At 57.4% G+C, this 11,589-nt stretch overlaps 1 protein-coding gene across 1 annotated transcript; it reads left to right on the top strand.

Annotated features, from left to right (window-relative positions):
• Positions 1-5,256: 5,256 nt before the first annotated feature.
• LOC118718840 (NUT family member 2G-like) lies at positions 5,257-11,276 on the top strand (the record flags this gene model as incomplete). The annotated part of the gene is made up of 7 exons (XM_036437664.1): positions 5,257-5,272; positions 7,078-7,792; positions 8,132-8,260; positions 8,703-8,842; positions 9,287-9,531; positions 9,952-10,068; positions 10,541-11,276. Coding segments are annotated over exons 1-7 (2,098 nt in total), but the record flags the coding sequence as incomplete, so codon positions are not given.
• Between the last annotated feature and the right edge of the window lie 313 nt (positions 11,277-11,589).

Here is an 11,589-nt window from a genome sequence, read left to right as displayed (position 1 = left end):
TGAGGCTGACATTCATCTGTGCTAGAATCATCCTGAACTTTCAGAAAACAAAGGAGAGCATGTCTAAAGGTTCAGAAATGTTAAGAGTCATATATGTCCTCAGTGGGACTTCCCGTCTCTCCGGGAGTCAGCCCCTAGCCATCCTCAGGGACAAAGCCTCTTCACCTCCATCCCTGTCACATCACTGACCCCTAAAATCCTTCTTATCCAAAAGGATTGAGCTTTCCATGGAGATAAGTGGGTTAAGAACTAGTAGCCTGATATGCTGGTCAGTGATGTCACTAGTTCTTAACCCACTTATCTCCATGGAAAGCTCAATCCTTTTGGATAAGAAGGACTTTAGGGGTTAGTGATGTGACAGGGACGGAGGTGAAAGCTGTCTTGTGAAAGCTGTCCTTGCCCACTCACCTTAGCTCAGAAGAGTCAGTAACACCCGTACCGGCCCAGCTGATTCTTAGGGAGTTTGCCAATGGTAACACTTCACCATCTGACCTCCTGTCCAGGAGTCCCCCTCCCCCATCTTTCTGACTGCAGCCTGTCAGGCCAGCAGTACACCTGTGAAGGTTCTGTTCTGCACGGCTATCTGTCTACCAGGCACACCCATCTAGGACCCTCGATGCCAGGACCATACAAATGTTAAAGAATAAAAAATGTCCACCTGCCTAAAGGAGAGACACCCAATCCATCTGTAGGAAGAGGGGCCAGAAATCACCAACACCTATGGGATTCTTTGGCCCTAAAGAATGGACCAACCTGATTAAGAGCAATGCAATGATGCAGAATGACCAGGGTCCAGGCACACATAGGAGGGCCCACAGCCCCAGATGCCTCACTTGCAATTCATGGAGAGCCTCCCAAGCATATGCCCACTGATACCTGAATACTCTTGCTTCACACACACACACACCCAGACATACACATACACAAGTGGGGTGCTGGTGAATGCTGACCACTCTCAGGAGGATGCAGGAAAGACATCATTTGTGGTGAGTACCTAATAAAATATTCCCAGCATGACTAATTTCAAGCTACCCCCCTGATGAACAGAGCTCCAGAGAGATATGCACCGTCAACTATCCCAAGCTAGTATGAGCCAGTTCCAGTGCACCCCATCCTGTCATATGATTATGTGTGTACAAGGCACTAACACCTGGAGTAGAAAGCTCCACTCCCACCCAGATATATAAACAAAAATTTACATATATGAACACATGTTCATTTCTACCCTCATTCTCCCTGAATATACAGATAGGCCACCTCTCAGTACCTAAATTGTTACCAACAAAACCCTAATCATCCTGAATATCCACATTCTACACATATAATTATATACAAATACAACATGGGCCTGTATACAAACATTGGCAACCAACATACTACCTAGATATACACAATGAATACTGAATACTTCAGACTCTAAAAATATCAAGTACACACAGTCTTGTGTGTCACCCAAAAAATGTACATACTCCATGATTCCTGAACACACACACACACACACACACACACACACCCTGGACAGTCTCTTTGTTTGCAAACACGCAAAGTGAATGCTCACATTCGCTAGAATATACAGCCCATCCACAAACTCCAGGAATTCAAATACACAGAGTCACAAACAACTACTTATCAAATACATATAAGTCCACCTCACACACACTGAGAGGACACATACAGGCACCAGCAGCAAATTCTGCAAGCATTACATTCTGGAACAGATGCAAAGAGGATCCTAAGCCTGCTGACAGACTCACAAATCCCAAATACACAGACTTGAAACCATACACTCAGATAGATACATGCAAAACACAAAAGTACTGACAATCCCTTAACTCTCACTAATGTGCATACACAATTCTCACACACCTATGGAAACACACACACACACACACTCCCAATACCTGGATGTATACACCCCTCGAACACTATACATTATGCCACCTCTCCAGAATATAACCTCATCACCTCCCCTCTGCAGTATGTAAGAAAACCACACTGTACACATTTTTTCTCCAGCATCACTGAATATACAGACCACTGCTTGCTAACTACTAGCAAATACATGTAGAAACAATTTAGTATTCTCCAAAGAAATATACTTTAAATACACCTAAGAGCCCCTGAACATACTGGTAATTCAAACACCTAGTGATAGATATAAGCACATACCAATATATATGGACAAGACATGCAGAAATATTCTCCAGAAAATCACATATGAAATAACTTCTGAATTCCCCTTGGCTAATGAGTCAGCTCTCACACCCACAAATACTATTGGGAGATATGACACATCTCGGATACATAGACACAATCCTCCCACTCCCCTGTATAAACACAGAAACCCCTCTCCCCGCCAAATACACACATATTTGGTGTCCAAAATATGTCCCCCTTAGAGACCCTACTGAAAAATACAAACACGTAGCTCCAGCAATATCCTCAACCCTGGAATACAAAGGAATACACATGTGAACTCTCCCCGCCTGCCCACTCTCTCCACAAGCTCCAAATAGACCCACGAACACTCAGTGCACTGCAAATATGCAAACCCCCCCTATACTTATGTCCCAAATACACTTCATGCCACACCACCTGCGTACACAGAACCCCACACTCCCAAATTCACACAGAATTAACTCTTCCATCTTGCAGAATATAGCCACACACACACCACAACAAATCGCACTAACACTACTGCACATCCACATATACAAGACCTACCAGTTCTAAAAATAGTCACAGATCTGCCCTCTGTGCACTGAAACGGGCGAAGATCACAAAAAGATACACATAACATTACATCATGCCCCGAATACACAACCATCTATCTACATTCACCAAATACACAGATCATACACCCAAGCTAATGAATGCCTGCACTTGTCCTAACATTGCCCTATGCGTATGAAGATAATCCTTCCAAATCGGCCAGTAGAAAAAAACCAGAATTCAAAGGGGGAAAAACAAAACGAGTAAATTTCAGCAAACACCAAATTACAAACACATTACCACCAACTGCTTGAGTATTCATGCATTACATCTCAACACCCTCCAAAAACAGCACTCAACCCTACACAGAAACACAGGCATGACCTTTCCGTGATCACAGACATCCACAGACAGAGCAAGCACACACATTTGAATCTACACCTCAGATTCCTGCCACTGAGTGAACAGGGCACAGACCCCAGGCCTGGCCCCCACCCCAGGCTTCACACATCCCAGGCCTGCCCCCCACCCCAGGCCTCACACACCCAGGCCTGCCCCCCACCCCAGGCCTCACACACCCAGGCCTGCCCCCTACCCCAGGCCTCACACACCCAGGCCTGCCCCCCACCCTGGGCTTCACACACCCAGGCCTGCCCCCCACCCCAGGCCTCACACACCCAGGCCTGCCCCCCACCCCAGGCCTCGGGGCAGAGGCATTATGTGGTCACAAGGCCGCTGCCCTCAGGGCGGGGTGCGGGGAAGGAAGCCGCAGGCTGAGGGGCTCCAGGGGGAAGGAGCCCCGGGACCTGTGGGGAGGGGAGGCTCCGCCATGTCCGCTCATTTCCAATGAGGGCAGCTTCCTGCTGACCCCGAGGCGCCTTCAGATCCGGAAGAACTGCCGGGAGCTGCGTGTCCAGAAAGCGGGGACACAGAGGAGCCGGGCGGACAGCTCATGGGCATCACTGGACCCCGTGGAGGCCCCGCACACTGACCGCCCGCCCAGCACCGCCAGTCAGAGCCCATTCCCCTGTGAGCACCACCGGAAGTGAGGGGTGGGGAACACAGACCTGGGGGCAAACAGCAGAGAAGAGGGGGACACCTGAGGGGTGCGGAGGCCGCGCGCCCCTTCCCTCCTGTTCACCTAACGGACTCCCCAGGCCGCCATGCCAGGCCCCACGCGCAGCCTGGGAGGCTGTTGGGGACGCTCCCTACCGTGAGCGCATGCGCCTATGGGAGCCAACCGCCTTAGCGCATGCGCCCCTGGGAGCCAACCGCCGCAACGGACGCTGGGAGCAGTTGTAGGACAGAGCCCCGCCCCCAGTGGGCATGCTCCTTCGTCTTGGCGCGAGGCACCCTGGGAAGAGGCCCTTGCTGTCCCTGCAGCAGAGGAAGAGGACCCTGACCCCGTCCCTTCTGTATTTATTCAGTATGTGGAGGTTTTTCAATAAAAGCTGCTTCACAGATGTTTCCTTTGCAAGGTTGTTGTTCAAACATTGGTCAAAACGTGGCTGTCTGCACCAGTTTCCCTTGACATGGCAGGTCGCATGGGAACAATGTCACTCTGCCCACCCTGCATATTTGTATTTATTATATTGCAGAATTTCAATCGTCAATAAAACATACTTATAGTAGCAGAATAAATATACTTTTGTTTGTCATACTTTCAAAAGAAACTAAAATTATCTGATCCCCTTCCCGGTCATTTGCAAGAAGGGAAAGTGGCAGGAGAAAGACATATCACTTCATTTTCCATTTTGCACAATTTGACTCTAAACTACCCAAAGGCATTACTTCTTTAACATATTACAAAAGGTAAAAGATTAGACATTGAACAACATAGTACTCTGAGAAACAAAAGTGATTTCTGGTCTTGCCCTGTAGGCTGCAGGCCTTGCCCTGATGGACTGGGGCAAAGGCGATGGGTTGTAAGGCTGGGTCGGCTGCTTCTGCAGGGCTCCCAGCACTGGGCGGAACTTGGGGCCACCTAAGGAATGGGTGCACACAGCAATCCAGTATGCTGCCTCTGTGGGGTCAATCCTAATTTCAAACACTGGGATCCATGAGCGATACATTCTCATTATTTCTTCAGACCCCATGTTCTGAATTTTGTTCAGAAAGTGTAGCCTGTGTTGAAGTAAACCAAGACCAGATAGGAAGCAGGATGAAGGACCCTGAACTAGGGTGATGGATCAAGAACGGAGATAAAGGACACATCAATAACTGGGTGCCTAGAACTTAACTTTGGGGGTCATTACTGTTAGTGTGTCTTTAAATTTATGACTTTAAATTTGAACGGAACTGCTGGTTCTTGCCTACCTATCAGAGCCCTCCATGGAATGCCCCCCACGACCGCAGCCAACCAGCCCTCTGCCCCTCCCCCGCTGCAGAAGGTCAGGAGCCCCACATTCTACAGTTTAAATCCCAACCTTCCCTCCACTGGATGGTGAGCAGCTGTTGGAGCAGGTCACTCTCTGGATCCTCAGCTTGACTTTTCTTATTGTGGAGGCTTCTAGGCAGCGGTGGTCCGTGAATGAGCCCGCGGGGATGGCTTCAGTAGGAGGTAGGACTATAGATTGGAGGGGGTGTGTTTTAAACACTGAGCTGTCCCTCAAGACTTGGGATTGAAATGTGAAACTGGGGAAACACGGTTTGACTGAAGTAGGGGGCAGAGAGCACTGGACCTCCAAGGACCTGTCACCCTGGGAGGCTGGGAGCCAGTGGGAACCGGTGACGGCACTGGCCGGAGGGCTCCTCAGAGGGGGTCAGGGGGGCTCAGGGACATGCCTGGGTGTGGAGAAAGGCCAGCAGTAGGCATGTGGGTTCTTCCTAGAGGGGAAGAGTAGTGGGCGATGTCGTGGGGGTGGCACAGGGTGGTCATGGGAAAGCCCAGTCCTGTGTGCTGTTCTGCGGGCACCTGGAGCTGCCTGGAAGGTCCTCCACCGGCTGCAGCCCAGAGCTTCTCCCCTGCCTCCAGCCCAGAGCTCACTGCTCCTCAGCCCAGGGAGCTGCTTGTTGGCTGGGATTCCACACAGGCAGGGCGGCCGGGAAACTTCCACCAAGACAGGGCCCGCTTCCCTGAGCTGTCCCCAATTGTTCCCCCCGTGCCACCCAGGTCTTCAGCCCGACTTCCTCTTGTCCTGCATCTCATGGCGCACCCTCTGCCCTGCCTTTACCTTTGGGATGAGGGTTTTACTGACAGTCCACAAACCTGTTTCAGGGGCAGGAAACAGATGTGGAGCGTGGGTGGTGTTCCGTGGAACGTCTGCAAAGGCAGATTCCTTTTTAAAGGGGGAAGGGGAGCACAGGGGCAGGAGGACCATGTCTGTGTCAGTAGTGAATGGCCAAACCGCCTGTCCTGAGTAATGAGGGTGCAGTGTGAAGCGTGCTCTCCTGGACGAGGTCTGCTCTGGTTCCTCTGAGCGGGGATGTGTTCAGACACCTATGTTCCACTGTCATCGCTCACACCTGCTTCCTCTGTGCCTTCACTTCCCACTGTTGGGAGCTGGAGGGGGAAGGACCTCACCCAGTCTGCAGTCTCATGACCCTCCTAACAGGACAGTAGCTATGGAAATTTCTGGAAACCCCTGCCACCAGCCCCACTCTGCCCCATTCTGTGGCCCTCCTCTGACTCTCTGCAGCCATGGCTGGCTGTGAAATGACAGAACTCCTGAGGGTGACCATCAGCCTGAGCGCTGGGCCCAGTGGCAGGACCTGGCCATGTTAAGTGTTCACTGTTGGTTCTGACACACGTGCATGCTGGGCGGAGTGTGGAGGGTTAGATCAGGGTTCCTGTGCCTTCTTGTGGAGAGACATCACTCGAGTGTTTCTGTGTTGTTGTGCAAGCCCAGGACAGAAAGGGGGCGGTTTGTACTGAGAAGAGGAGGACTGAGGAGCAGATGGGCCCTAATGTGTTAGACACGGCTGTTCTCAGAGGCCCTTTGGGTGCCTAGAACTTACCTCGGAGATGTGAGTTCCAAGGTCACTACCGCTAGTGGGTCTGCCTAGGGTCGTTGCCCCAGAGCAGACGTCTCCCAGGGCCAGGCCTCTGAGGCTGGCAGGGTCGGTAAGGGGGAGTCCTTAGGGAGGCATTCAGGGCAGCGCTGGCTGGACTGGTGCTTCTCGCAGACAGGGGTCAGGGAGCCTTGGCGAACAGGGAGCAAGCTCTCCAGTGGAATAATTCCCAACTGGAGGTCAGAGCGTGACCATGACCTGAGGACATTTGCCACCTCCCCCGTTTGCCCATCCAAAGGGCCCTCCCTGGTGAGACTCACTGCCCTGGTTCCCCAGCGGATAAAGGGGCCCAGAGCACCTCAGTGCTGTTTGCTGGGCCTCCTCCTCCATTCCCCCTTTCCTTTGTCTCCACAGCATCTCCAGCGCTGGGAGCAGATGTGAGCCTGAAGCCCGGTGCCTCCCTGACTCCTTTCATGGCCCAGCCCTGTCCCCCACCCTCTACTGGCCCCGCACACCGGCCCCCTGGGGAGCAGCACCTGCCGCCCCCCAGGACCCTGTCATTCCCTCCTGGCCACCCCCTGGTGCTGCCGGCTTGGTCCAGGACACCTCTGGTGGCAGGAGATGCTGGTCAAGGCCCCGTTGGGACTGGGGCTTACAACATCATGGCCCAGGTCAGGTCAGAAGGGAGGCGACCACAGCCCTCCCAGACTCAGACCATTGTCCTGACCCAGGCCCCCCTCTATGGGAGTGCTCCAGGAGCCGCCTGTGGGGGTGCTGTGTGTCCTGCACCCCTCTTCTTGGAAGCCACTGCGGTGGAGAACATTATGGCCGCCTTGGCTTTCGGGGGCACCCAGGCCGGCGATGGAGGCTGGTGTCCCAGCCTTCCTCCTCAAGCTCCACCACCAGCTGCCCAGCTGATCCCAATCGTCTCCCGAGTGGACCCTGGAACACAGCCACATGGGGCTTCCAGGGAGGGTGGCCTGGCCGCCTCCCAGTCCAAGGCCTTGGTGGACGCCTCTACCCCCAAGAGTGTGTATGAGGACTTCCGTCGTTGGCGGCGCTTCAAGGCCCTGGCCCGGGGGCACCTTCCCCAGAGACCTGATGTGGACGCTCTTTGCTGCTTCCTCATGTGAGTGCACTGGGAAGGGCAGGGGGTGCCCCTGGAGCTTTCCCATCACAGAGGGGGTGGGAGGGCCCTGCAGGCGGGCTGATGCTGGGACGCTGGCGGGAAGGCCTGAGGGTGGGGTCCCAGCTATGGGTGCGAGTGCGGGGTCACCTCCAGGCCTGGTTCACGGGCTGGTGTGTAGTGAGGCCCTGACAGCAGCAGCTGGAAGGCCTGTCTGCACACAGAGGCCTCACCTGCGGGTGCTCAGTCCTGCCGGGTGGGGGTGGGACGGGCTCAACTGAGCTGGGGTGGCCAGGCGGGCGGAGGCCAGGCTGGGCGGTGACTGACCCTCAGACATTATAGGCCAGAGCTCCGGCCCCTGTCCCGCCTGAAGCCCACCATGACGCTGGAGGAGGGAATAGGGCGGGCCATGCAGGAATGGCAGCGCAAGAGCCACTGTGACCGGAGGGTCTATTTCGAGATGGCAGAAAAGTGAGTCAGGGTCCTTGGTCCCCACACCGGGGGAGGAGGCTGACTGTGGGGCAGGGTCCAGCTGTGAGGTCTCATCAGAGAGGAGGGTGTCACCCAGCACGGGGTCCCCACAGTCCAGAGGCCCTTCCTCCTGGGGAAGCCTCACCCTCAGCTTCAGACCATGGGTGCTCCTGTCCCACCTCCCGGGAGCTCCCCCTCCTCTGAGGCTGACCCATCCTGGGCGGGACATGAAGGCTCAGGACAGGCTGGGGAAGGGGTGCCCCGCCCAGGGGGCCAGTCCCCAGCCAGAAGGGCTGTGCAGCAATGTGCTCAGCAGCCTCCTGCCTCCCCAGGGTCCGGGCCCTGACAGCCCCAAGGCCCTTGATCTCCATCCTCCACCCGCTGCTGCCTGTGCGGGCTCCTGGCGGCCTCCTTCTCAGCACAGCCTGTGCCCTCACCCCAGGTTCATGGCGTTTGAGGCGGAGGAGCAGATGCAGGCTCAGAAGTTGCAGTTGAAGAAGGGGGCGAAGACCCAGCCTCCTCCTGCCCCACCGAGACCTGGTCCTCGGGGGCCCCAAGCCCCAGTGGTGGGCACGCAGCCAGGTACGTCAGCACGTTCCCACAGGAGCCCCTGACCCCAGGCAACAGGGCCCAGCGCAGGCCCCTGTCCCCCACATGGCCTTCTCCTCAGGGCGCTTTGGGCTTGAAGGGAAGCAGCCCTGAGAGCCGGGCCTCAGCGCCCTGTGTGCCCATGGGGTCTGGACCGGGTCCCCTTTCTCATCCCCTCGACCCGCTCCCTGCCAAGGGCCCACGTGAAGTCTGCTGAGAAGCGGGCTGGCTGCGGGGGCCCTTGGGAGTCGGTGGCTCCCCACGTCCTCACCGCTGACCCTCTTGGGTGCTCCCCTCTGGCCTCCCCTCAGACAGTCACAGGCTTCAGTGGCCCGACCCAGCTGCACCCGTGTTACTGCCCCAACACTGCCCTCCGAATCGCGTGCCCTGCAGGTGGGAGCTTTCTCCCCTCACGCTCCTCCTCTTCTCTCTGCCCAGCGCCCACACCCAGGAAGGCTGTACCCAGCGCCCAACGCGCCCACACCGCCCAGCCGCCCTGGGAGACCGAGTCGCACGACGGGATCCCCCCTGAGGCCGAGCAGGAGGACATGGACCTCACGGAGGCGCTGCCCATGGGGGCACCCGGAGGAGGATGGGCAGAGGAAGTGAAGGAGTGGCTGCAGGATGAGGGTCTCCTGAGCTACCTGGACCAGCTGTGCTCCCAGGAAGACTTTGTCACCCAGGTGGGCTGGCCAGCAGCTCCGGGCCTACAAAGTCCCAGAGGGTGGTGCTGCTGCCCCCAGACCCGGGTTCCCCCAGGCTGATGGAATGGGACTCTGCTCTTTGCTCCTGAGCTGGGCGCCTGAGAGTGTGTATGTCTGTGTGTGCATGTGTGTGCTTTGTGTGGGTGTGGTGTGTGGTATCTGTGTTCATGTGGGTGTCCCCTTATGTGTGTATGTGCATGTATGTTTTTACCTGGGTATACATGTGTGTTTATATGTGTGTGTGTGTGTACGTGTGTGTGTACCTGATGACCGTGATGGAGGGGAACACCCACCTGTGCAGGAGGACAGGGGTCTTGGCTTTCCCACTTGTCCTCCGGGCCCCGCTGCCTCCCGGTTCCCTCCCTGCCAAGGGGCTCACGGTCGCTTCCTCTGTCCCAGGTGGAGGAGGTCATTGACCCCCAGTTCCTGAAGAAACTGAATTCCCCAGACGCCCAGCTGGACCCCTTGGCCCTTGCTGAGGAGTTGGAGCAGGAAGAAGGGCTCACTGCTGCCCAGGTGAGCCAGGGGAGGGTGCGACCTTAGGGCGATGGGGGAACCCAAGTGACCATAGGACCCAGGAATCCCAGCGGAGTTAGAGGGGGACAGGCCCTGGTGAGTCAGGGAGGGAGGTGTCCAGGTAGATCAAGAGCCTGGGGAGGAGCCAGGGCAGGGAGCACCCCAGAACCAGGACACACAGCCTGTGTCCACACCACCCCTGCCTGCAGGCAGCGCATGCCGAGGGGCCAGCCTGGGTGGGAGCTGAGCGGGAGGACAAGGAGGAGAGGGCTCCAGAGAGGAGGGGGATGGGGGCCCAGAAGGGGAGCATAAAGCTGGGAATATGGCACAGGGGACGGAGGAGAGCCTCATGACTGTCGTGGATTTCAGTCACGGTGTCACCTCCCCCTTCCCCCCAGTGCCATTGTCCCATCACCCGCTCCTCCTCCTCTCACACGTGTGCAGCGCCAGTCACTGTCCCTTCTCCCTCCAGCTGGCAGAGAGGCGACTCCTGGCCTCCGAGGAGGGGGGCGAGCAGGCACCCCCGAGTCTCGGTGCTCCCCTGTGGGACTCACGTCCTTCAGAGCCTGCGAGCAGCCAAGATGCCCGGAGGCATCACCAGGGCCCCCAGCTGGGGGTCCGTGGCACAGCCTGCCCGCCAGAGACTGGCTTCCAGGACCCTCAGGGACGCCGCCCAGCAGACACCCCGCGCTCCCGGCCCCCGGCTGGTGCTGTCTCTTCGGGGCCTGAGGAGCAGCCAGCGCTCCGGGCTGGATGCCCCCCAGCTGCTGCCCAGGGCCACGGGCCTGCGGACTCTGCACGGGCACCCAGGGCCGCCTGCGTCCCCGGAGAGGCCTCTGTGGTCAGGGAGACGCTGGGGCCAGCGGCCAGGCCCCGTGAGGACGAGGAGGACCTCCCCAGCCTGGCCTTCCTCTGGGCCTCCCCCCGCCGCCTGCTGCCCTGCGAGCTCTCTCTGAGCCCTGGCCCTGCCTCAGGCCCGGCCTGCCCTGGAGGCCGGGGGCCCCGGGGCGCTGCCCAGGCCCAGTCCCTGCAGAGAGGAGGCCTCAGCCGCGCTTCCCCTGCAGCTTGCCAGCCCCAGAAGCGCGCTCTGGGGGGCGGCCCCGCCCATGCGGAGAAGATCCCCCGCCCAGAGGCCGACCTCGGGGTCTGGGGGAGGCCAGCACTGGCTCCGGGGCCGGTTCCCTCCTCACAGCCTCACAAGAGAAAGCGTGAGCCCTCTGACCCAGGGAGGTGGGGGAAGCGGCACTGCAGCCAGAATGGAGCAGAGGGGAGTGCCCCCCACTGCCCGCGCCCCGAGGGGCCCAGACCTGATGGGACCTGGCTGTCCCCCAGAGGAGCCACGGGCTCCTTCTCATGGCAGGGCTGATCCTGCTGGTCCCCTCACCTGGGAGGATGGAGGAAGGAGGGAGGGCAGGACCGTTGGGGGGAGGACTTGGGGGGTTAGGAGGGAGGGCAGGACTCTTAGGGGGGATGGGCTTAGGATGGGGATAGGAGGGAGGAGAGGACCATTTCGGGGTGGGT

The sequence above is a fragment of the Pipistrellus kuhlii genome, unplaced genomic scaffold (genome assembly GCF_014108245.1).
Source record: "Pipistrellus kuhlii isolate mPipKuh1 unplaced genomic scaffold, mPipKuh1.p scaffold_m20_p_149, whole genome shotgun sequence".
NCBI classification, from domain to species: domain Eukaryota; kingdom Metazoa; phylum Chordata; class Mammalia; order Chiroptera; family Vespertilionidae; genus Pipistrellus; species Pipistrellus kuhlii.
The sequence above is the reverse complement of the archived record's forward strand: the minus strand, read 5'-3'. Positions and strand labels throughout refer to the sequence as shown.